The sequence below is a fragment of the Acomys russatus genome, chromosome 19, assembly GCF_903995435.1.
Source record: "Acomys russatus chromosome 19, mAcoRus1.1, whole genome shotgun sequence".
Taxonomy (NCBI): domain Eukaryota; kingdom Metazoa; phylum Chordata; class Mammalia; order Rodentia; family Muridae; genus Acomys; species Acomys russatus.
The window spans coordinates 54,552,346-54,577,154 of NC_067155.1; the positions used below are offsets into that span (position 1 = coordinate 54,552,346).

At 54.1% G+C, this 24,809-nt stretch overlaps 1 protein-coding gene across 2 annotated transcripts; it reads left to right on the forward strand.

Moving 5' to 3' along the window:
* Positions 1-3,280: 3,280 nt before the first annotated feature.
* Positions 3,281-23,774, forward strand: Sh2b3 (SH2B adaptor protein 3). Of its 2 annotated transcripts, none has more exons than XM_051161566.1 (8): positions 3,281-3,427; positions 10,499-11,179; positions 21,472-21,573; positions 21,650-21,741; positions 21,824-21,918; positions 22,002-22,216; positions 22,307-22,478; positions 22,594-23,774. In XM_051161566.1, exons 2-8 carry the CDS (start codon positions 10,526-10,528, stop codon positions 22,917-22,919), a joined length of 1,656 nt encoding a protein of 551 aa, XP_051017523.1. In that variant the 5' UTR covers positions 3,281-3,427; positions 10,499-10,525; the 3' UTR covers positions 22,920-23,774. The 2 variants fall into 2 exon arrangements, with proteins under 2 accessions (XP_051017523.1, XP_051017522.1); XM_051161565.1 differs by having other exon boundaries at positions 3,343-3,550.
* Positions 23,775-24,809: the final 1,035 nt, after the last annotated feature.

Sequence of the window (24,809 nt, forward strand, 5' to 3'; positions counted from 1 at the left end):
TCAAATTCAGAGTTCCATGTGCCTCTACCTCCTGAGTGCTGGGAGTACAGGCATTAGACATAGCACACACATGACTTGATTTCCTTGTATTTTTTATTTTTATTTTTGGTCTGCTTTAGGTTGCTTTATGTTTCTGTTCGTTTGAGACTAAGTATCTTATTGAATTAACAAGCTTGATGGGGCTAGACTGGCTGACTCAGAACCCCCAAGCAGTGGTCCTGCCTGGCTTGTTTGTTTGTTTTTTCGAGACAGGGTTTCTCTGTGTAGCCTTGGCCATCCTGGACTCACTTTGTAGACCAGGCTGGCCTCGAACTCACAGCCATCTGCCTGCCTCTGCCTCCCAAGTGCTGGGATTAAAGGCGTGCGCCACCACAACCGGCTTTTTCCTGCCTGGCTTTTATGTGTGTTCTAGGACTTGAACTCAGGTCCTCATGCTTGTATGCCAAACACTTTACCTATTTTGCCATCTTCCCAGTCTTAGTTGGCTCATGTTTGTTATTTGTATTAACAATACTAATGGCTTGGATTATTGACTTACTATATATACTCTTCGCTGTGGTTAACTTTCATTAGTAGTGTCAAGTTTGTTTAATTTGAGACAGCATTTTATGTAACCCAGGCAGGTTCCCAACTCACTAGGTAGCCGAGGTTGGCCTTGAACTGATGGCCCTGTCTCAACACCTAAGTTCTGACCTCTTGTCACTCACTGCTCCTGGATGACATTAAGGTGACTATTGAAGCTCTGACCTTGTTTACGTATAGAGCCTATTACACTAGGATTTGGTTGTCCTTTCTGACCCGGCCACCTGGATCCCTGCAGGTGGACACTGTGCCGCTGCCCTCCGCAGGAAGGAAGGGCGGGCGGCTCGGCCCCTGGGAGTGGACAGCCTGCTTCCGGCAGTCCCCGCCAGCCGCCGTGGGAACTGGCGTCCTCCCTCCCAACCCTAGCTGTGCTGGGTAGGAGGAGTCAGGTCCCCAGGGGCGCTGAACCCCGGGATCGCTGCTGTCACTGCAGGGTCTGGCCTTGGAGCCCGTTGCCTTTCGAAGGGAAAAAACACGAATAAATAGAAAGCTCTGAGGGCGCAGAGCTCTTAGGGAACCCAGACTGGGGCGGGCCCGCGGGGCGAAAAGAAACTGAGCGAGGAAGGAAACGGGTTTGGGCCTCGGAGAAATCTGGCAGGCAGGGCTGGCCTGTGATTAAAAAGAGGAAGAAACCACAAGTCCCCATTTAACTCAGCAGGGCTGCAGTCGGCTGCGAGAGGGAAAGTGCTTGCGGCTGGCAGATTGCAGCCACCATTTGGCAAAGGCTGCCAGTACCTGATGCCTGATGCAAAGCGCAGGCCTTCTGGCCACAGGGAGGCTGCAGGTACGCGGTGGTGGCCCCAGATGTTGTAAGGAACGTGGGCTAGACCAATCAGGCTGGGATTCGCTGAACCCTCCTTCCTCCCTCGAGGTTGCGCCTCTCAAAGGGACACTTCCGAATGGGGACACCAGCCCCAGGCTCTGTCTGGGCCTTCTCTTCCTCATGATTCTCCATGGCTTCCTGGTGGCCTCAGAAAGGACCCCCCCCCCCAAAAAAAAGCCCCAAACAAACCAAACAAAAATGGACTTTGCACCAAGACCACCAGGACATCACGTGTAGGCCAACGTGTTCCTTCTTTGTAGGTGGGGCCATTTCTACTTTCTAACAAGACATTTGCTGTTCCTTTGGCTTGTAATGCCTTTCCTTCTCATCATGTGGGAGATTTCAGTGTAAGTATTACTCAACTATCTTTCTTCCTGAGTCCCAAAGATGCCCCCCCCCCCATCCACACCGGGGTTGTCACTATGCTATCTCCTAACCAGCATGCTGCACCCACTAGGAAATCACTAATTTGTGTCCACAAGCACCGTGCAACAACTATCTCATTGTAGGTATCGCCTTTGCACGTGTGCGTGTGTTCTTCCAAGCAATTCCGCCACTCGCCCCCTTCTTGATGCCGTGCTGTCCGACTGTAGTGGAAATCCCCACCTGTGGGGGAGTCCCTTCCTGGGGTTCCAACGGCAGGCCTGGGGACTGAAGCCTGGCTGGTTAACTGCTATAATGCGAGCTACTCACTCCTTCCAGTCCCCAAGTGGGCTGGGGACACGTGTTATTTCCATTTCATGATGAAGAAATTGAGTTGGAGGGGTCAAGTATTTGGTCCCAGGCAGCGGCTCTAGGGAGCCAGTGGCTCGTGGGAGCCTGTCGTCTGGGAAGGCTCGAAAGTGGCCCCTCCAAGCTGGGGGCGTGGGCGGGCTGCTTCCTGTTGGGGGAGGGGGAAGGACAGACATTCCTCTTTCCCCTCCCTCCCTAGTGTCGCGAGGAAGACTGGCACGCAGTGACTTCACTTCAGAACAGGGCACCCCTGTTAGCCGCACCCCAATGTGGCGATAGAGAAAAGGTAAAGGGCTAAGGGGCGCGCAGACGGGAAAGCTCAAATGGCTCGACTGCCAGGGGTTCGGAGGAGTTCCTGGAGAAAGTTACAGCAAGCTAGAGGGCAGCCGGGCAGCCAGGTAGAGAATAGCTTATTCGGCTCGTTCCGGGTCTACGCGGACCTTAGGAGGGGAGCGGAACCCAAATGGAGGGCACCGCCGAGACAGGTCGGCTCGGTGGAGCCGCGGGTAGTGAGGCCAGGGCGGGGCTGGACCCCCTCCTCGGGAGGTGGTGAAAGCCGCGGTCGCAGTTCCTAGACCCGGCCGGGGGAGCGGAGATAAGGCCGGGCTAGAGGGAGTCCGCAGGGGCGCGCCTCCACGAGGTCCCGCAGGTCGGGCGGCCCCGCCCACCACTCGTCTGGTCCCGCCCCATCCTTTCCAGGGCCTCCGCCCCTCTGAGGCTAGCGGCGACTGGTTGGTGCGGGAGGGGCGGGGCCAAGAACACTCCTCCCCTTCGCGATTCCCTCCCCCCCCTTCCTTAAGGGGCGCGAAGGGAGTCGGGGGTGGAGACCGCGCCCTCTGGGGGCGGAGCTTGTCAATGTTCTGCCTCTCGCTAGTCGGCTCGCAGAGGCAGCTCGGGGAGGGAGGGGCATCCAGGCTCCGCCCCTTAGCCCCGCAGGCGGTAGACGGGGCGTGGCTCGTCGTGGCCCCGCCCCCAGGCCGCCCTCCGGTGCCGCGCGAGGCTCGCGGCCGGTTCCTCTTTACATAACGGCGCGCGGCGGCATGGGCTCGGGCCGTCGCCTCCGCCTGGCCGCCTGCCCGCCCAGACTGTCACGGGCCACGGGGTCCACAGCGGCGGCGGCGGCGGCAGCAGCGTCCCGGGGGCGTCCCGGGGCCGGGTCCCCAGGCTGCTGTCAGGCGCTGGTGGCGGAAATGAAACGCTGGCCGTTTTCCGAGCCGGGGTTTCCTGCCTGAGCGCCGAGAGGCCGTGCGACGCCATGGGCCGGCCGGGCCCGGACCCGCAGCTTGCGCGGTAAGCGCGGCCCGCCGAGCGTGTTGGAGGAACTGAGCAGCCCGCGTCCCGCTTCTGTTTTCTGGCGTTTCCTCATTCTGTTTCTCTTCCCCAATCCCAGACCGCAGTGATGTGGGCGCGGAGGTCAGTGTTTGCAGCTGGGGCCTCCGGAGCCTCCGGAGAGGGGCCTGGCGGGGCGCCGCGGGAGGAACCGAGAGCCGTCCTGGGGACACAGCGTGCTTGGCCTCTGCCAGAGGGGGGGTGGACACTTGTGTCACTGTGGCCCTGGTGATCCTCAGGGGTGGCACACTGAGCCCTAAAGGCGAAAGCAGGCTGAGATGGGGAGCCTGGGCGATAGGGCATGGCAGACCAGGGCCAGTGGGGAGGTTGTAAGGATTTTACGCGCTTAGAACACTTTATGAGCCTTGTTCTACAGCCCCCCCCCCTCCGGCCCCCCAGAGGGAACTCCATCTGGACCAAGGTGTGAATACATTCTGAAACTTGTGCAGTCCCCGTGGGCCATGGGGGTTGGGGGAGGGCGGTCAACTAGGAAGGGGTTGGCTCGAAGCAGCATCAGCTGTGGTCTGGGGTCCTCAAGGGCTGGGCAGTGACAGAGGAGGAAACAGAGGGTCCTAGAGGCAGAACTTGGATTCTTCCTCTGCTTTCCAAGGAGGGCCACGACCTCAGTTTCCCTTCTGTTAAATGAGTAATAAGAGATTTGCGGTAAAGTTTTAATGAGGTGTAGTTTTAATGAGGTGGTGTGTGGAAGGCACCTGTGCCTGGCAGGAAGAAGGGCTCAATTACAGGCTGCCTGCTTGTTTTCACAGTGTCCTGTTTTATTGACCTGGGCTGTGAACCTTCCTCAGCTCTCCTGAGTACCGCTGCTCTGGGGTTTCCTAAGCCTTTGGGCAGGGAACTCTGAAGGACCTGGGCAGGGTTAGATGACAGCCCCTTCCTGGTCTCGGTTTCCTCAGTTGACACCTACTTGTGAAGGCCACCAGAACACAGAAAGGCTTGATCAGGAAGCTAGGCAGGCATGACAAGGGTGTTATCTGTTATGGTGAGGTCATTTCTGCTGCTCTTCCTTCCTGACTCTTGTCACCCAGGGCTTGGTCTTCCCTGCTCAAGAGACAACCTTCTTAGACAAGTCAGTTCCTTTAAGCAGCCAGACTGTGCAGACAGCTTGTGTACCTCAGGATGTCTAGTCCAGCTGGGCAGTTACCCTCAAGTTGGCTAATGGAGACCTCTAGTGACTTCACAGGGAGCTAACTGTCCCAGCCTGGGACTATATCACACCTTTGCCCAGCAGGTCCTTGGGGGTCCAGCCCACGTTTGAGGCTAGTGGGCTTCTGAATTTTCCTTTGCTGTGAATCTTTGGGTGGTCAGGGTTTTAACTGTCTGGCACGCACAGAGATGGAGCAGAGAGTATCGTTGACACGACATGTCTTTCCTAAGTCCCCACTTGTCCCTGGAGCAGCACTCATGTGGAGACTAATCCAGACTCTGCGAGCTTCGCTGGTGAGGCTCTGGGCAAGTTACCTGACATCTCTTGGGCCCTGCCCAGTGTGAGCCTCTTACCTCCCTAGGGTGGTTGTGTGCCATTTAGGAGCCCAGCAAGGAGTAGGCATTTGAGCTAGGTTGGCTGTAACTCCCCTGGCTCTGAGGTCTTCGGCTGGTGTGTCTCTGAGCTACAGGTGTTCTCAGAACTCTGATGTGGAGGTGCTGAAGGACAGAACTGTTCTGAGAGAGGCACTCAGTGTGGGCATGAGATGAGGTGTGTTGCTCAGTAAATTCAAGCTACTTGTAATCCAGGAGGAGCAGGCACTTAATTGCCAGGCTTCCTGGGAAAATGGTCCCCAGGGCCCCTGAGTGTTGAGCATCTCATCTCTGGTTGGGCAGGGCAGGGCAGGAAGCCTCTTTCTTCTGGAGTGTCTAGAGGGGCTGCTTGCTCCTGTCAGGCTTGTTCCCAGCCACCCACCCTCCCCGAGGAAACTGAGGCTGGCAGGCTGCCTACGGGAAATGACTCAGTGGGGGTCACTGGCTGAGTCATGCTTAATTGGTCCCAGGAGCCCTGCACCCCAGCTCCCAGCTTCCGGGGGCCTGAGGTCCCTCAGGGACTGGGTAGGTCTGAGGCCTGGCTGCCTGACCTTGGCCACTGGTAGACACCACCTGCTTGGGCCCCACAGTTTGGACAACCAGTGTCTCCTGATCAGTGCTCTAGGGTCCTACTGAAACACCACTGGACTGTTGAACCCGGTGTCCCTCTTCTCAGTAGGACAAAAGACAGGTCCCTAAGGGATTTGCTGGCCTGCCCCACCCTGGGCAGCCGGAAACCCAGCAGCTGAGCAGATGGCTGAAAGATTTTCCCTCCCACACAGCCCTGTCAAGGGTCGGCAGGGGTGTGTAGGGGGAAGGGGGGGGGGTTGGCAGTCTCCTGGCTTCCTTGTGAGCCAGGACTATAGCCCCTTGGGGCCTGTCCGGATGTACCCCCCTCCACCCCCCAGCTGCTGCTGGGGGGTGCAGCTTGGTCCCTATGGAGGTCTGGAGGGAGGAAGTCCGGGCCCTGCTTGTGGGGCTGACTCATGGCAGCTGACTGGGGGGTGGGGGCTCAATGTAGCCTCCTGATTCGGGAGGTAGACTTACCTTTCAGATCCACACTGGTGGCATCTCCAAATAGTTCCAAGGACTCATTTAGGTGAGATGAGGCATACAAAGGCCAGAGACTGTCAGTGCCTCCCTCTTAAGACCCAAGGTAGTTCAGGAGTTGGTGCTGCTTTCTCCCTCGCAGTGAGGTACATCTGCCATCACCTCTGCCACTGTCAGCCCTGCCTGGTATTGGGAGAGTACAATATTGGGGGCTATTCCCCTGTTTAACCCCACCTCCTAGGACTACTTAGGGTGATGGCTGTCTGGGGTGACAAGATGCGGGGGTGGGGTGGGGCTGGGGGGTACACAGAGGAGGAGGTAGGGCAGAGGAAGCCAGATGAGACTTGCTATTCTGGCAGATTGGGCCAGCCTGATGACCTCAGGATGGGCCTTACTGGCTGCCAGGTGGTCTAGCTTGGCCCAAGCTGATTCCCTTGCACCCTGCTTCCTGTGGGCTAGAATGTGCACTGGGTCTTTTCCACATTACAGCACAGAGTCAGTTTGGAGGCCTCCTTGAAGGAGGCAGCCTTTAGAGGGTGGTATGGGGGTTTCCTGTCCCAGCATCTAGAGGTGGGCAGGCGTAACTCTTGAGTACACATACACTGAGTAGCCTGCCCAGACCTGACAGGTGGATCGAATCCCATCCCTCTCTTCTCCCGCATCCCCTTCCCTCCTGACAGGTGAGGCCTCCAGGTGCTGAGGCTTCTGCTGAACCTTTGAGGTGGGAGGGGTGGCCAAGCTGAGAGGCCACTGAGCCATCTCTGCAGTCATGGGCCCGGGGTGGTCACAGAATGCCCCCCCTCCATTCTCAATGACTGGACAGGCCGTCTGTGTCTTTGGGGGTGCTTGTGTCCAAGCAGGAGCACCGGACTGGCTGTGGTTCCCAGGGACCAGCACTGCCTGTCTGGGTTGCCTTGTTGACAGGCTGGCTGCAGGAAGCTAGGTGCCTGGCATGTGTGCCATGGGGACTTGGGAGTGCAGAACAAGAACCCTGGGCCCGGTTCTTCTTTCCTGTCACTGTGGCTCCGACCAGGCTGAACCCAAGTGGGCAGATGAGGCTGTGTCTTCTCTGTGGGGAGGGGTAGGCCACATCACAAACTCCATCTGGGGCTCCTGGGGCCGAGCTTTGCTCCTTACTTCTCACAGCTCTGCTTTATCTCCTAGCACATGGAAATGTTCAGTCCCTGGAGGGGACAACCTTTCTGCTGCCTCACCCCCTGGCTATACAGCCTGTAGCCGCCTTACTCGGGGACAGCCTTGTGTTCCCTTGGCTCTTTTGGGCTCTGTTTGTAGGCCAGGCTGGCTTTGGACTCACAGAGATCTGCCTGCCTCTGCCTCTTCTAGTGCTGAGATTAAAGGCGTGTGCCACCACACCTGGCCCACTGTGACTGTTTCTAAACAGCTGGTAGGTTTGGGCTGTGGACAGAGTCACTGGTCACTTTCCACTGTAAGCACTCTGTAGAGTGTATGAAGTTAGTACTTGGGGTATATTTGGCCTTTTTGGGGTACCCTCTGTGAGTGCTGTACTGGTCACCCTGTGGTTTCATTCCTATACTTTGGGGTTCTGTGGCGCCTGGAGTCTTACCTTTTCAGGAGTGGTCAGAACAGTGCCTAAGGGTATGGGTGCATAGCTAGTGTCACCTTTATGGGGGGGGGCATTGGAGTGAGCCATGGCTACCAGGAGCTGGTTCTGCAGCTGAGCTCGTGACCCTCACATATGGAGTGAACATGCACAAGTTCCAGATGAAGGGGCAGGTGTGGATGGAGCCCAGGGTACCCAGAAGGCATGCTAGGCAAGATGGTGGCTAGTGAGTGATGTTGGTCCCTAGGCATCTGTGTACAGGTGGCTTTTAGACTGGGGTGTAGCCCAGATGGTAGGGTGCTTTACTAAGCATGTGGGTAGCTCTGGGTTCCATTCCCAGCACCATAAATCCAGTGCACGCCTGTAAACCCATACTCAGGCGCTGGAGGCAGGAGGAGGCCATCCGAAAGAGGGAAATTCTTCCTCCATGCCATGCCTATAGGAGGATGCTGTACTCGAGTCCATTTTGGCTTTGTAGTAAGAGTTAAGTTTGTGTGTGTGTCACCGAGCCCTTGCTGTGGCAGGAAGTGTAGGAGAGCAGCTATGCCCTGGTCCCTGGTCTGGTGGAGATGGCCACTGACGAATCTCTGTTGCTCAGGGCCGATTCTGGACTTGTGCTCCCTTGTGCTGTGATGGAAGCAGACAGGCCTAGGGAATATGAAGTAGGGGTGCAGTCCAGTGGTCCTTGCAGTGTGCAGATGGGGCTGAAGCTAGATGTGGGTCACCTAGGCTGTGAAGGCTCTGCCTGCCTCTCCCCTGCCTCAAGGCCTGGTGTATAGGGATATGACACTGACCAAAGCTGGGAATCCCCCAAGGAGTAGACACTCCCCATAGGGAGACTGGCAGAGCGAGGTGGACTTGGTTAAGATGTGGCTTGTGCCTTTTTGCCTCCTCCTGGCTTTTTAATATGTGCAGAGTACCTACTGTGTGTTAAGGAGTGCATGGTCTTATGGTATGGTATGCAAAGTACTGACAGTGCACAGTGCCCTGTGAGTGCACAGGCTACAGAGGAGAAAGTGCCTGTGGAGTAGGGTGAGCAGGAAGAGCCCCATTTTTGGGCCCAGCTTTCACCCTCTAGCCCGTTGCACGGAATCCCAACAAACATTTAATGAGATGAAAATTAAAGTGATCACACAGCCAGTGCCTGGTCCTCTTTGCAGTGAGTTCTAGGGGGACAAGGTTTATTTGTTTGTTTTAAGTTTTTCCAGACAGGGTTTCTCTGTACAGTTTGGCTGTCCTAGACTCACTTTGTAGACCAGGCTGGCCTGGAACTCACAGCAATCCCTGCATCTGCCTCTCAAGTACTGAGTTTAAAGGTGTGGGCCACCATGCCCGGCTCTTGTTTGTTTCTATTGTTTAGAGGCAGGTCTCACAAAGCCCAGGTTGGCCTTGAACTCTTGACCTTCCCAGTTCTGGGAAGGCACATGCTACCACACCAGCTAAGGTTTTAAATATTTTGCCTGTTTACTCTTGTATCCTGTAGTACACAGCAGGCCCTCAATATGTTGTGGAGAGTGCCTGAGAGAGTAGATGGAAGTGGGTCTTGTACACAGGATCTGCAGTGCTTATCCTGACCAGACACCAAGGACAGTGCAGGGGTGACCCACTGACATCTTGACTGTCTTTGTGCCTGCAGCTGCCTGAGTGCCCGCCCTCCTACCTTGGCCTAGAGATGTTACCTCCCTGTGAGTCTGGTCACTACATTTTGCCTTTGCTGCCGCTGTTACCACACTTGCTACAGCATTTAAATGGGAACAGCTAATGACACTGAACTTTTCCAGATTATAAGCCATTCTCAGTTGAGTCTTTGTAACACGCTGAGGTGGGCAGGATGACATACAGGAAACTAAGAGCCATTTGAGTTGTTCAAGATGACATATATATAACCAGTGGGAGGTGGGCCTGGGGTTTGGACCCAGGCTTTGGAGTCTATGTTCCTAGCCATGCTTTCTAGAGATGAGTAGTAACCATCTGCCTCAGTCACTTCCCCTGCACCCTAGGCCTGCCCCATAATCTACCATTTCAGGATTAATCTGCCTGCCAGGCCTTTCTTGTCCACTATGAAATGTGTTACCATACCTGTGAAAACTAGCTAGAGGAAGGCAGTGAGCCTTGATTCTAGAGGAAGGCAGTGAGCCTTGATTCTAGAGGAAGGCAGAGTGACCCTTGATTCTAGAGGAAGGCAGTGAGCCTGGATTCGTGTGCTGAGTAAATACGGTCATACAGGGTGGATGTGTGGGTTTGACCTGTCCTCACCCTTGCTTCCTGCTATAGGATGGACCAGTGCCCTTGCCTCTCCACCTAGCTTTGTCTGCTGGTCAGGGTTGTCATCAACAGCAGGGAGCTGTGGCCAGGGCTCTGGGCCTACGAGCAAACGGTCACATTCACCTTGAAAACCTTTAACAGTGGGAAACAAGTCTAAAAGACTCTTGTCAGCCTGTCCCCACAGAAGTTGTACTGCTTACAGTACCCACCATGGCCGGTGGAGAGCCTGTGTTCATTTACTACAAAGCAGCCCGGCCATCACTGGTCAGTTTTTACTTTGGGTGTTCTGTGAGTAGCCTATTTTTCTGGTAGGAAGCTCCCCTCATCCGAAATTTCACTTCATTTGGTCACCGAGGCCTGAAAATACTAGATGGAAAAATTTGGAAAACCTCAGCATGGCTCTGCGTGGTGCTGAGCTCTTGGAGCCCCTCTGGAGGAGGCATCTCCGGGCATCTCCTCGCGTGTTGATCTTGCCTACCCACTGTTTCCATCCTGTGTGCGCTGCCCGCCCGCCCGCTGGCTTGCTGGCTTCCACGTGCGGGGTGTTCCCCGGGGGCGGGGACGTTCCCTGGCTCACTGCCTTCTGTCCTGTCTTGTAGCTCGGCCTCTCCGCCACGTTCTCCGCCATGAGCGGGCCCACCGTGCAGCCGTCCCGCACGTCCTCGGCACCCGCGTCGCCTGCATCCCCGCGCGGCTGGAGCGACTTCTGCGAGCGGCACGCAGCGGCGGCGGCCCGAGAGCTGGCCCGCCAGTACTGGCTATTCGCACGCGCGCACCCACAGCCGCCGCGCGCCGACCTGGTGTCGCTGCAGTTCGCCGAGCTCTTCCAGCGCCACTTCTGCCGGGAGGTACGAGAGGGTCTCGCGGGGCCGCCGGGTCGCGACTACCGGGCCACCGCCCCGCACCGCCCCGCGCTGCCCAAGGCACGCAGCTCCGAGGACCTGGGCCCGCGGCCCGCCTGCGCCCTGCAGCACCTGCGCCGCGGCCTGCGCCAGCTCTTCCGCCGCCGCTCGGCTGGGGAGCTGCCGGGGGCTGCCAACGACACCGACGACACCGACAATGATACCTCCGCCTCCACCAGGCCGGGCCCGGCCCGCAAGCTGCTACCCTGGAGTCTTCGGGAGCCATCGGCCGAGGCGCTCAAGGAGGCGGCGCTGCGCTACAGCCTGGCGGATGAGGCAGCCATGGATAGTGGCGCGCGCTGGCAGCGGGGTCGCTTGGTGCTGCGGGCCCCGGGTCCAGGCCACGGCCGCCTGTTGCAGCTCTTCGATCCACCCAAGGTAAGTGTCCTATAGAGTATATAGTAGCCCCTGCTCGGCATTTGCGACCCTGGAGAGTCCAAGGCCACCTTGGACTCTGTTCGTATTGTTGTTGATGGGTTGGTGCAGATCGGTTCAGAGTTTTTGAAAGTCCAGATCCAGCTGACACTGACAAGGAACTTATAGGAAGACTGAAAGGGCTGAGCTTGAAGCCCTGCTGTACCCACCCTGCAGTTTCTTTTCTGGGACTTTTGTTTCCTCCTGCCTGATGGCCCGAGCAGGTGAAGCTCAGGGTCTCAATCCTCTTGTGTGGCTGTGTGAGACCTGGTTGCCTGTCTTGATTTCTTCTCTTTCTGTTTTGTTTTTTGTTGTTGTTGTTTTTTGGTTTGTTAGTTTGTTTCCGAGACAGGGTGTAGCTCTGGGTGTCCTAGACTCTTGTAGACCAGGCTGTTCTGGAACTCACAGAGATGTGCCTGCCTCTGCTTCCTGAGTGCTAGGATTAAAGGCGTGCATCACCACGCCCGGCTGATTTCCTCTCTTTCTGTTCTCTGTGATCCCATTCTGTGTGATAGCCCGGCTGTAGGTAACAATGATGTGTGACCCAAGGAACTCTTGGTCATGTGGTGCAGACCAATGGTCACTGGACAGATAGATAATCTTTAGCGCTTACTATGTGCCTGGGAAGCTGCTGTTCTACTGAGGAACAGGCCCCAGTGAGCATGCACTTGGCCCTGGTGCAGAAGAAAGGCAGTTGGCCCTGCTAGGGTGGCACAGGGCCTTGTAAGACCATCTTCCCTGCAGTGACTACTAAGGGGTGGTACTCTGAAGCTCTGTCTCAGTGTGTGCCTCCAAGAAGCACTTGCATTTCCGCACTCTCTGCCTTCCCACTCCAGAGTTTGGATAGCTGGTTTTGGTTTTGAGATAGCGTCTTGCCTAGCCTGGTCTTGAGCTACTATGGAGAGGATAACCTTGAGGCTTGAGCTTCTTGTCTCCGCCCCCTGGTTGCTAGAATTCTAGGCATGTCCCACCAGGTGTATTTGATGTGGTGTGAGGTGTTGGGCTGGAGATGTTGATGGTCAGCAGCAGTGTGTTCAATAAGCCACAGACAGTTCTCGATCCCTGGTCCCTAAGTATTTACTTTCAGTTGTGTGTGTACATGTAGGAACATACGTATATACATATGTGCTCAGGTAGGAGTGCAGGTGCCCTCAGAGGCCACAGGGTCCAACACCCTGGAGTTGGAGTTATAGGTGGTTGTGAGCCACCTGATATGGATGATAGGAATCAAGCTGTCCTCTGCAAGGGCAACAAATGCTCTTACCCCTGAGCCATCTCTCCAGCCCCCTAGTGTCTTAAGTTCATCTTGTTTTGTGTGCTTTTTGGTGTGAACACTAGCCCATGCTGGTTTCCTATCACCTGTGCTGAGTTGGTAAGTGCTTTCTACTTCACACCTTCTCCCCTTGGGAGGCTCTTGCTTAGGTCCTCTGGCATCAGTCTCCCAAGTACTGGCACCACAGGAACCAATAGGCTCCCGCACTTGGCTTTTTTGGGACTTTTTTTTGAAAAATGTCACAGTGACATTTGCACATAAGTCTCTGGAGGGCATGTGCTTTGGTTTCTCTTGGGTATATTGCTAGAAGTGATTTTCCTGGGGACACCATGGCTTTTCCCAAGTGGCTGTGCCAGTTGGTATACTTACTGGCAGGGCTGAGAGAACCCCTGCTTCCATAGCCTCACCCACCCTTGAACCTGGTTAGTTCTAACTGGTATGTGCTTGTCTCTTAGGAGCTTTAGTGTTTCATGGTAACCCTTGTGATTTATTCTTTCGTATGGAGCCTGTTTTTTTTCCTTTTTAATTTTATGTGCATTTACTACATGTATGTCTGTGGGTATCAGATCTTGGCATTACAGTTATGACTGCCATGTGGGTGCTGGGTATTGAACCCAGGTCCTCTGGAAGAGCAATCAGTGTTCTTAACCTCTGAGTCATCTCTCTAGCTCCCTTTTGTTTGTTTTTAAAATCATTTTTGTTGTTTTTGAGACAGGGTTTCTCTGTGTAACCTTGGCTGTCCTGGACTCGCTTTGTAGACCAGGCTGGCCTCGAACTCACAGCAACCTGCCTGCTTCTGCTTCCCAAGTGCTGGGATTAAAGGTGTGTGCCACCTCGCCTGGTGAAAAACTTTATTTTTATTTAATGTACATTGGTGTTTTCCCTGTTTGTATGTCTGTGTGAGGGTGTTGGATCCCCTGGAATAGGAGTTACAGACGATTGTGAGCTGCCATATGGGTGCTGGGAATTGAATCTGGGTCCTCTGGGAGAGCAGCCAGTGCTCTTAACCACTGAGCCCCAGCCCCACTCCAGCCCCAACAGCTGTTTAGTTTTGCTTTCCCCCATCCTTCCCGTGTCTGCATGTGCACACGTGCATGTGTGTATATGTGCATGCAGAGGCCAGAGGACAACCTTTTGTCTTTCCCTCTTGTTCTCCACCTTATTTTTTAAGGCAAGATCTCTAAACCTGGAGCTCATCAATTCAACTAGCCAACCTGGCCAGTGAGCCCCAGGGAGCTGTCTCTTCCCAGTACTGGGCTGTGTCCAGCTGTTGCCATAAGTTCTTGGGGTCCTCACGTTTGTTCGTCATGCTTTACCAGCCATTCCTGTATTGCAGCTGTCATGCCGCATAATAGGGACTGTTTTTTTCCCAACACAAGTTCCCACCTTTTGTAGTGATTCACTCACTGTAATTCAGCTTGTAGCAGGGGTTGGAGGGGTGTGCAATACGTTTGTCAAGGTCAGAGGATAACTTACAGGAGCCATTTCTCTCCTACCACCTGGGTCTCAGGGAATGGAACACAGGTTGTCCGGCTTTTGGCAGCACTTTTTTTTTAACCTGCTGAGCCATCTTGACAGCCCTACTTATATTTTTGAGAAAGCACCTCCCTATGTGGCTGAGGTTAGCCTTCAATCTAGCCTCCCTATGTGGCTGAGGTTAGCCTTCAATCTAGCCTCCCTATGTGGTTGAGGTTAGCCTTCAATCTAGCCTCCCTATGTGGCTGAGGTTAGCCTTCAATCTAGCCTCCCTATGTGGCTGAGGTTAGCCTTCAATCTAGCCTCCCTTGCCTCAGCACCCCACGGGCTGGGATTACAGGTGTGCTGCAGCGTACTGGACAAGAAGCTCCCCATTTTAATGTTTAATGTTCTTTGTATCCTGCCTAAGAAATAGTGGCCCACCTCAGGCTTTGTGGGCACTGTTTTCTGGAACTTTCTTGCAGTTTTCATACTGTGGTGGTGGAGTGTGGAGTGTAAGAACGAGGGAGTGGCACCCCACTGTGCCTGTGATGTGCAGCTGTGTGCTGGAGAGGCTGGCATTTGGTGCTAACGTGCCCATCTGTGGGGATGTGCTTCTGCTTCTTGATGGTGGTCTGTCGTGTTGGACAGGGTTCTGGGTTGTGCCAACAGCATTGTCTAAACTGCCAAAGTTTCCTTGTCTTCCTTTCCCACACCCCACTACAGGGTGGCACTCAGTAGCTGCTGGGGTGGACCTGGAAATTACTAGGTGGTGCAGGCTGCATTCCAGTTGAAGGCCATGCTCCACCCGGCGTGCTGGGATCACAGGCATATGCCACCACACTGGTGAATCTGGAGGGGGACCTGCTGATTGGCAGCAGGGGACAGCTGGCTAAAGGTCCCAAGGTGGGAGATGTTTGAAGGAAGAGCCGTGAAAGCTGCCTAGGTTGTTGGGTGGAGGCCGCCCTGAGGACTTAGCACCATGTTCCAAACACAGACACAGGGGCAAGGGGCAAGCGGATACTTTTATCCTTACTCAGAGGAAACCCTGGATGGGGGAAAATCCCGAGCTTTAAACTGGGTATGGTGGCACTGCCTGTAATCTCCACAGGATCAGTTCAGTGTCAGTCTTTGTTACACATCAAAGTGGAGCCAGCCTGGGTTATGTGAGTTGCTACCTCAACAGCAGACAAAGTCCTGAGGACACCCCCCTCATTATCCTAGGCCAGCTCAAAAGATACAACCAAAACCTCTTGAGACTGTAACAGAAGAGGGTCCCTGAAGACATCACTGGCTGAGGAGTGGCCTCTGTGTATTGAGTTCCTCTCCCGGGGATTTTGTATGGGTGCTACAGATACTGGGGCCAAGACAGCCAGGTTTCAACGTGTGCCCCAGCTGGGGGCACCACTGATATGCTATAGGAGGCCACTGCCTCTGCACCTCCCAGGGAAAGAAGGCTTGGGCGGCTGGGCCCTGCTGCATGGCCCAGTTGGCAGGGGTGGTTTTTGGGCCTGGTGGTCTCTTAGGCCCTTGGAGCGGCAAGTCAGGCCAGGTCAGTTTCACTTAGGTATCAGGAACAGGAGTAACTCTGGAGTATGCTTGGGTCAGGCCTGTGGGAGCTGCTGCTTAGAGAGAAAGGTCTCACAGCTGGTGGTGGGAGTGAGGGCTAGGGTGTAGAGTGCTGTAGGAAGGGAACCAGGTGCAGGTCATGCTAGTGCCAGAGGTCCCTTTGTGGCTGCGTAGCCTGGAGTGCTTCAGAAGCTGGGGTGATGGTGGGCAGGAAGGTCATGTACTTGCTGGGCACAAGGATAAGGAATCTAGGAGGCCTGAGGAGCATGGGGCATGCAGAGACCTGGCCTCTCTTCCTCCCTGCTGTGTGGGAAAGAGGAAGCAGAAAAAGGTCTAGCCACTGCCGGCCTGGCGGTTTCCTCCTGGCCTGGGAGGAGGTGGCGAGAGGCGGCAGGAAGTCTTGTTCTGTGCCCACCACCTCTGCTGGGTTCCAGGCTTGGGTCCCACAGCTCCCACCCCCACTCAGCCATGTGACAGGCACTTGACCCTTAAAACAGGTCTAACTTTGGGCCTTTCGGGCTGCTGTTCCTGGTGTAGCGGCTTTCCCCTTCGCTTCATTGCTTTCCCTGTAACAAGCACTATAGTTGACTCAACCATGGAGTTCTCCCACAGTCCCTTTAAGGGGCCCGTCATGAAGTCAATTCTCAGATGAGAAGACTGGTCCAAGGCCACACAGCCTAGAGGTGGAGGAAGCAGAAATGATGGAGTCTTGTGTGAGCTTTAGGGCTAGGGTTGTTTAAACCCCCAAGCTCCACCTGAAGAAGCCATGCCCATATGCCACAGTGCCTGTCAGGCCCTCCTGGGCCTCAGAGGCAGTTGCCTAGGCTTCTCTGAGTTGTGAACATTCAAGGGGCTTGCTCTGGGCCTGCTGGGCTGGAAGGGGAAGAGACAAAGAGATGCCAGAGTTGCCAAGAGGCCTGTTACACACAGCCATTCCTACTCCCTCAATGAGTTCTGTGGAAAACTGGTCAGAACCCAAGCTCACACTGCAGGCAGGCTGGCACCGTGAATCCCAGACACCACCTGCACACTGCTGCCACCATCATGGTGGTTGGTCCTGTTGCTTTGTGGGATGGAGCCATCAAGGAGTCAGGGCTGTGGGCTCAGGGTTGGGCTCATGGCTAAGGGCGGAGTGGTAGGCACTGGGGAGGTGCAGGGCTGAGCTCACAGTTCAGCTTCTGTCTTTGGGATATAGCTCTAGGCTGACAACTTGACTTTGTGAGCCTCAGTTTCCCATTATGGCAGACAGAGTGCTCTGGCATATTACCATCCTGAGGGGCAGAAAAGACTCTCTGCATGGAAGGCTCCAGACCCCAGAGATTGGTTTCCTAGGAGCCCTTCCCAGTTAATAGCCCAATGGCCATGTGGGGGAAACGTCCTGCCCTGCCCACTGGAAAAGTAAACGAAGGCTTCAGAAGGGCCCAGCATGACCTTGTGGGCAGAGGGGCTTCCAGCCCCTCTCCTTTCTCTCTCCCCTCTGGCTAAGGCTGATCAGAGGAGAGACCCTCTGGAGGGAGTCAGGCCACCTGGCCCTGGCACAGGCATACTCTCACTCCAGGCAACTGTCTGAAAAGGGGCCACTTGGCCTCAGAATACTGGCACCATCTAGGAAACTAACCAAAACCACAGATGGATTCCCCAACATCCTCCATCCCTGGCGGCAGAGGACAGTGCATCTAAGTAAATGGCTGTCCCTCTCCAGCTAGCTTCCTCAAAGAGGCTATCTCCTACCCTGCAATGTACCAAACAGATGCCTAGAACTGGCATCTAGAGGCTTCCAATATAGGGAACTTCAGCCTGTGTGGCCCAATGTCCACAACAAGTGTCAGCATGGCAGACAGATCCAGCCCTGTGTCACCTGTACCCAGTTCTGACACCTGACTGCACTGAGCTTTGCATTATCTGAGTGTCTCCTTTGGTGGACTTCCTAAGAGGGCAGTGTTAGGCTGGGCTCCTCTCCCTACCCCAGGGTCCACAGGATCTGACTACCGTGGTGTCGTCACTATTACCCTCTCCTAGGACATTAGCTTGTCTCAAAAGGACTCAGGCTAGAGGGGCCTTAGGAGGCTCCCACCAAGGCACATCCATTATCTTGTTCATTTTAATGGCCAAATAATATTCTGGTACCATATTTTCTTTCCTAATTCATGACTAAATGGAAATTGGGCTGTTTCCACTTGTGGAGTTATGGTGACTAATGCTTTGAACATGTGTGCAATCTATCTAGTAGGTTGTTCAAATTGAGGAGCTGCAAAATTACAACACAAACAACATGTGATATTCGCACAAAAGCACATACAGGTGTCCTTGCTGACTTGTCACTCCCCATCTCTATATTGGCTGCAGCTGCTGGGGCCAGAGCCAGGATTGGACTTGGTTCTATGGCTGGCTAAGGGTGTAAGGGTGTCTTTCCATGGTCGGTGGCCACTCCAATGCTGGGCTGTATCCTTTACCCATTGCCCTAGCACTAAACACAATCTTGTTACCCCCAGACCCCCTTTTTACATTATGTATCTCAACTTAAGCTCAGGTTTTTTATTATGTGTCTGCACATGTGTGTGCTCTGGTGCCTGCAGAGGTCAGAAGAGGGTGTTGGATTCTCTGGTTTGGGAAGTGTCACAACCAGGTAGGTGCTGGCAACTGGTCTTGAGTCTTATGGAAAAGCACAAAGTGCTGTTTACTGCTGAGCTCTCTCTCCAGCCCAATCCTTTTTGGCTATAAGTATGACTGGCCGTTTTTCTCCTCTTCCTCCTTTTTTTTTGTTTTTGTTTTTTTGGAGACATGGTTTCTCAGTGTAGCCTTGGCTGTCCTAGACTTGCTTTGTAGACCAGGCTGGCCTTGGACTCATAGATCCACCTGCCTCTTGAGAGCTTGGATTAAAGGTGTGAGCCACACACCCAGCTGTCATTTCTGTCTTTAAAAGTTTTATTCCTATACCATAACATTTATTTGCTTTAATAATACATTGGGTTTTGGCGTACTTATACAATTGCACAACTAACTCCAGAACCCCTCACCTGAGAGGAGTGTACCTCCTCAGCACTCAGTTCCCTGTGAGCAGTTGCCTTTGTCTATGGATTCTGTTTCCTTGCTGTTGGTCATTTCATTGGAGCTTGGGCCTGATGATGCATGCTGGGCAAGGGATCTGTCACTGAGCTACATACACTCCCAGCCACCCCTGCACTTTACATCTTAGGAAACTATGGCTTATTTCTCTGTACCTCAAGTTCATGACGTAGTCAAGGATGACCTAAACTTCTGATCCTCCTGAAACTTGTGCCACCATCTGGTTTTTGTGGTGCTGGCAACTGAACTAGGGCTTTGTGCGTGGGAGGCAAGCACTCTACCAACCAAGCTCCATCTCTAGCCTATGTTGTCTGTCTTGCTGATCTGCAGCATGTCACGGCGCCCTGGTTCTGTCACAGGGCAAACAACTGTTTTACTTTGCTCTCGGATCTTCCTAACTCGTGGCATGAGGGTCTTTAGGTCTTCGCCACAGCTGATGGCAGTTCATCAGTGCTGTCTGCCTCTAGGGCTCCTCGTCGTCTTCGCTTCTGTTCCAACCTCAATTCTCAACACCAGAAAGGTTTCCTCTGAGGACCCCAACATCTACCTTGCCTTGACAGGCAGAGGTCTAGGGCTCCCTAATGCTTGTGAAGGGTGCCTGTGGATTCCCTGTGACTTAACAACCCCATCCCTTGGAAGCACTGCAGGCAGCCTGTGTCCAGTGCTGAGGATGTCCACTCTAGCCATAGCTACTCTGTTGTGTGACCATTGCCTTTTGGCCTCTGTGGGCACTCTATCTAGAGCATGCTGCCAGGGCCTGCTGCCCCAGGGCAGAGCACTTGCCAAAGAGCCTTTGTGCTAAATCTTTTTGACTTGTAAGGGACCTTGGGAGTAAAAAGGGTAGCAGGGCTAGCCCAGGCCTGGCTGGAAGGTGCCATGGACCTGGAGTTCGTAGACTTCTTGACTTGACCTGCTAGCCTAGGATAGGAATAAGGTTCGGAATGGGAAAGTCAGGAAGATGCATAGCCTCAACAGTCCGCTGTCAGACCTGTCAGAGTCTCTCTTAGGACTGACTTCTGCCAGATAAATGCCTCTGAGTAATCTTGCAATCCAGCTGTCTGAAATCTGTTTGGGAACAAAACAGGGTACATGTGTGTGTGTGTGTGTGTGTGTGTGTGTGTGTGTGTGTGTGTGTGTGTTTTTTAACAAAGCTTCATATTATCCAGCATGCTAGCCTAGAGCTCCTCTGTCTTCCTAATGTGTGCCAGGTGTAGGTGTTTCCCATCACACTGGGCTCTGGATGGCATTGGAGGTGAAGACAATCACACATGGTAGGACTGTTACCCCAAAACCTCCTCAGTTCATCAGTGGGCCCTACCTTTGGTTGTCAGCTCACAGGGTGGTAGTGGTAGAGCCAGGCTCTAAGTTGGGAACTGCTTCAGCCTAGGTAAGGCAGTAAAGGGTGACAGCAGTGAGGGCTGTATCTCTAGGCATGGTCCCCCTGGTTCTCCTTTCTCTCAGGCTTCCACACTGTTCAGCAGAAGCTTGTGGCCTGCTGGGCCATGGTTATCTTCTGAGGATTTCAAGGTAGCCACAGGCTCCTTTCTTGGGTAGGCATGGCTTCCCTGGGCCAGGTGCCTTCAGAGCAGAGCCCTATGAAGATGAAACAGCAGTCTGCTGAAGATACATACTGTTGGGTTCCAAGACAGAGCCTTTCTGTCCTTTGACACATGAAACTATGGGGCTTTAAGAGTGACCAGAAATCAGTACAAAGACCCAAGAGGCAGCTGTGGCTAGTGGCAGGACTCCTGACGTCTGGCTTCTTCCTGTTGTGTCACTGTGCTAAGGCCTACAGGGACAGGCAACTGCAGTGTGCTGTGGTCCATGCAGAACTGACCACCATCCTGGAGACATCTGAGAGGGCTTGATACACGGAGCATCCTAACAACCCAATAACTGACTTCTTAGCCTTGAGTGCACGGTACAGAACGTGGTAGTTGGTGCCACTCTGCTTACACTAGGAAACCTCAAATGGCCTGGATAGTCTGGCCCCCCAGCCATCCCATCCAAGCTGGCTCTGGGGAAAGCTGCTTATTGGCTAGGCCTGATCAGTGAAGCAGTTGGTGAAGAAGGATCTAAGGCTCCAAATGTATTCAGGGTTCTGGCTACAGACTCCCACTACCTCCATCCTCTCAGCAGTCCAACCAGGTGGACCATAGCCCAGTGCTTCCGTACCCTGTCCCCAGAGGGTCAGGCACCCTAGCAGGTAGCTCAGAACAGACATCATGACCCTGATCCTTCTAGGACTTGGATGGGGAGTTGGAGAAAGCCCCATTTCTGGCCAGCACACAGCAGTTGTGGACAGGAGGAGTCATGTCTTCACCACTTGGCCAATCTCCGGCAGGTCTCCCTCACTATTAACAGGCAGTTGGCCAAAGCTAATGGCAAGGGGGTGGTGGACTCTGGAAGGAACAGTCAAAGGCCAGGGCTTCTGAGGCACTTGGTTGGAGCACCTGGTAGTCTCTCCTGACCTGGGACAAAGGCCATGGAGGTGGGGGGGGGGGGGGGGAAGGCCTGTCGAGTTCTTTGTCCTTTCAACTTCTCTAGCTGTCCCAGTTGCTTATCTCTCAGCCTTTGCTGAAGCTGGTCCTCAGCTGTTTCAGCCAGCAAGAACAGTCTTATCACAAGAGGAAATAAAAGACCAGAGGGAAGGGTGCTTCCCTCTTGGAACTCTGACCCTAAACTTTGCCTTGAGAACTGGGCCAGCCAAACCTAGAGAGGTGGCATGTCCAATCACGTTGTATAGCCAACCACATTGACTCCTGCTGCTTCCTGAACTGTTCCCACTGGCAGAGACCTGCAGGAAAAGGAGACACAGACAACCTGAGAGGCCTGAGGGGGGAAAAGCCTCCAGGGATAAACCTTGTTATCCTAGATCCTCTTGTTATCCTAGAGCTCAAAGCCCAAGCTCCAAGAGGCCTGTTCGAGCATCCGGGAGGTCCGGCCATGCACACGCCTGGAGATGCCTGATAACCTCTACACGTTTGTGCTGAAGGTGAGTAACAGGGCTGGGCTCCTGGGGACATACTACTTTCTCCACAGATGCAGAGCTGCATGCCTCCTCTCTGCAGGTTCAGGACCAGACAGACATCATCTTTGAGGTGGGAGACGAACAGCAGCTGAACTCATGGCTGACAGACCTCAGGGCAAGCACAGGCCAAGGGTGAGGCTCACCCTTGCCCAGCCTTGGCTCGCTTTGAATCCTCCCTGCTGGCTCCCTCCTCACCCGGCCTCTTCCCTTACAGGTTGGAGCACATGGACACAGAGTTACCCCTTTCCTTAGTAGCAGAGCCTGGCCCAGCCACCTCCCCAAGGGGAAGCACTGACTCCCTGGACCAAGGTATGTGCCAGTTCCTTAGCCTCTGAGTGTTCTTGGATTATGTGGCACTCCTGAGTGGGTCACCACCACCATCTTTCTGGCAGGTGCTTCACCTGGGGCGATGCTGGACCCAGCCTGCCAAAAAACAGATCACTTTCTGTCCTGTTACCCCTGGTTCCACGGCCCTATCTCCAGGGTGAGGGCTGCACAGCTGGTTCAGCTACAAGGCCCTGATGCCCATGGTGTGTTCTTGGTGCGGCAGAGTGAGTCCCGGAGAGGGGAATATGTGCTCACATTCAACTTACAGGGCAGAGCCAAGGTAGGGCAGGAACTGATGGGTCAGGGTGGGACAGGTGCATGGGGGTGGGGGGTGGGGCGGCAGCAGGCTGACCTCTACCCCTTCCCATAGCACCTCCGCCTAGTGCTCACAGAACGTGGACAGTGTCGTGTGCAGCACCTGCACTTCCCCTCAGTGGTGGACATGCTCCGTCACTTCCAGCGCTCCCCCATCCCACTTGAGTGTGGAGCAGCCTGTGATGTTCGGCTCTCTGGCTATGTGGTAGTCGTCTCCCAGGCACCAGGTAGGAACCCCAAAGTTTATGTCAAGAGGTGGTATCACAGCAAGTGCACACATGCACAAGCTTCTGGTCTGGTGTGCTTTCTTCACTTTGAGCCTCACCCATGTCATCTCTCCAGGTCCCTCCAACACTGTCTTCTTCCCTTTCTCCCTTCCTCACTGGGACTCGGAGCTGGGTCTTCCCCACCTCAGCTCTGCTGGCTGTCCCCCTGGGCTCAGCACGGAGGCTCTCCCTGGCCGAGTGACACCCCCAGAGCAGATCTTCCACCTGGTGCCTTCTCCTGAGGAACTGGCCAACAGTCTTCGGCACCTGGAGCTGGAGACTGTGAGCAGCAGTGCCCAGGACTCAGACTATGAGATGGACTCCTCTTCACGGAGCCACCTTCGGGCCATCGACAACCAGTACACCCCTCTCTCACAGCTGTGCAGAGATGCAAACTTGTGAATGTAACCATCTTCCTTTCCTCCAGGCTGCCATCAGCCTTCCCCAGCTCAGATGTACCCCTCCACCAGGCTGTCACAGGCCTCCTGTCAGCCGCAGCTAGCCCCTGGCTTTCTCCCACTGTTTACAAATGTAGTCTTGTGCACAGGTGCCAGTAGCTGGTACCGTAGGCGTAGTCCCCAACCCAGAGGCGGTGGGGGCTGTAAGACCAGAGCTGGCAGTGGAAACTGACAGAGCTGATGACAGACTTCCTTCTAGTAGGGTCATCGGGAAGCACAAAACACTAACAACAGTCCCTGGATTCCCACATGGTTTCCTTTCCTGTGGCTTCAGTTCCATGGCAAGGCCACATTCTATGCCACAGGTGATGGATGCTTCATAATCCTGCTTCTACTCTTAGCTTTAGGACAAGCTAGGGGGACAAGCTTAAAAGATCAAAAATGATTTTAAACATTTTACCTCAGATTAAATTTTTTTTTTTAAAGATTCAGGTTTCCATTTAAAATTACAGCTTATTTCACTGCCCTGCCCTTCTAGTACCCGTGCCACTCTCAAGTCAGGGGCAGCTAAGCACACCTGCTCATTCGCCCTGAGCCAGGCTAGTGCACTAGTGTTCTTCTCTGCTCATCCTCAGGACAGTTGCCTGCAGTGGGGTAGCCACTATCCTAATGTAGAGAATGAAGTGTGTCACCCTTTCAGGGAAATCCAGGCAGCTTGCAGAGAGAGGCGGGTGGCAAGGGACATTCTGCCCCAGTGCCTTATGCATATAAAGGCCAGGACCCTGGTTTATAGCAGCTTTACCAAGGATGGGATGAACAGGTGGGGGAGAAATAAGCACAAATGGAAGGGATCCTAGGCTTGCATGGTGAACCCACATTTATAGCTTGCCCCCCGACCCCACCATCTAGTGGCTTAGTGAGTTTAGCCCCATTGTGAACCAAAAAGGGAGCTAGCACCATAACCATACTACGAAGAAACTCCTGAAACAGCTCACCGTAAGTGTTCTGTCCCATGTGGCACCACAGTCACTGGTGGGAGAACATGCTCCTGAACATACAGTCTCTCCATCTAGATAGGGCCTATACTGTTCTGATCTTTCCCAAGTGACAATTCACAGGGACTGAAGTGGGTGGCTCATGGGCACAAACAATGCCAGGTAGTGCAGCCCCCAGGTTTAAGAGAATCACAACTTAATTTTGGGACATGTTCATCGGTGGCAAACATGCTGACTTGCCCTGCTGAAACCAACAGCACTGCCCCCCTGCCCCCATCTGCAAGCTTGTATGGCCTTTGGTGGGTGGAGGAAGCAGCCAGCTGTACCTCACCTTGGAACACCCACCACTGTGTTCACAGACCAGGGGCAGGTCCAGCACAGGTGCAGATTAGTGTTCCATCCTTAAGATAACTAGCTTTCCTTCTTTTTCCACAAAGTATGAACCAAAGACATAAGCAATATCCAGTCACTGGTCCAGCCTTACCTACTCTGTGCAAGAGGAAAGGGGTTGGTTGGACAGCTCTGTCCCTGCCCCTGGCTAGAAGTTCAACCAGTGTCAAACTTGGGGCGCTCATTCTCCTGGGCCTTCAAAGGAGAGACATGGCAGGCACTGTAAACCAACACCTCCATCCCACAGCTTGGGGACTCAACCTCTGTGGATGGCTTCCTTTTGAAAGGTATCTATGGTATCAGAATTTTGAGTATATTATGGCAAAAAGTACTCTCATGGCTCTGGGACAGTGACATTAAGCCAACACCCTTTATTTTTTGTTAGAGTAGGTCCAGTTGGCTGAAGGGATATGGGCAGTAAGTTAGAGAGGCCCCAGGCCAGAAGCCCTGTATCAACAGCAGGCACCAAACCCACCACTGGCAACAAGGCCGCTATGCTCTGAGACTAA

Coding starts and splice junctions, on each gene's coding strand:
- Sh2b3 (XM_051161566.1), top strand. CDS start 10,526: ATGAGCGGGCCCACCGTGCAGCCGTCCCGCACGTCCTCGGCACCCGCG. Junction 11,180..21,471: donor AGCTCTTCGATCCACCCAAG/GTAAGTGTCCTA, acceptor TTGTTATCCTAG/AGCTCAAAGCCCAAGCTCCA. Junction 22,479..22,593: donor AGTCGTCTCCCAGGCACCAG/GTAGGAACCCCA, acceptor TCATCTCTCCAG/GTCCCTCCAACACTGTCTTC.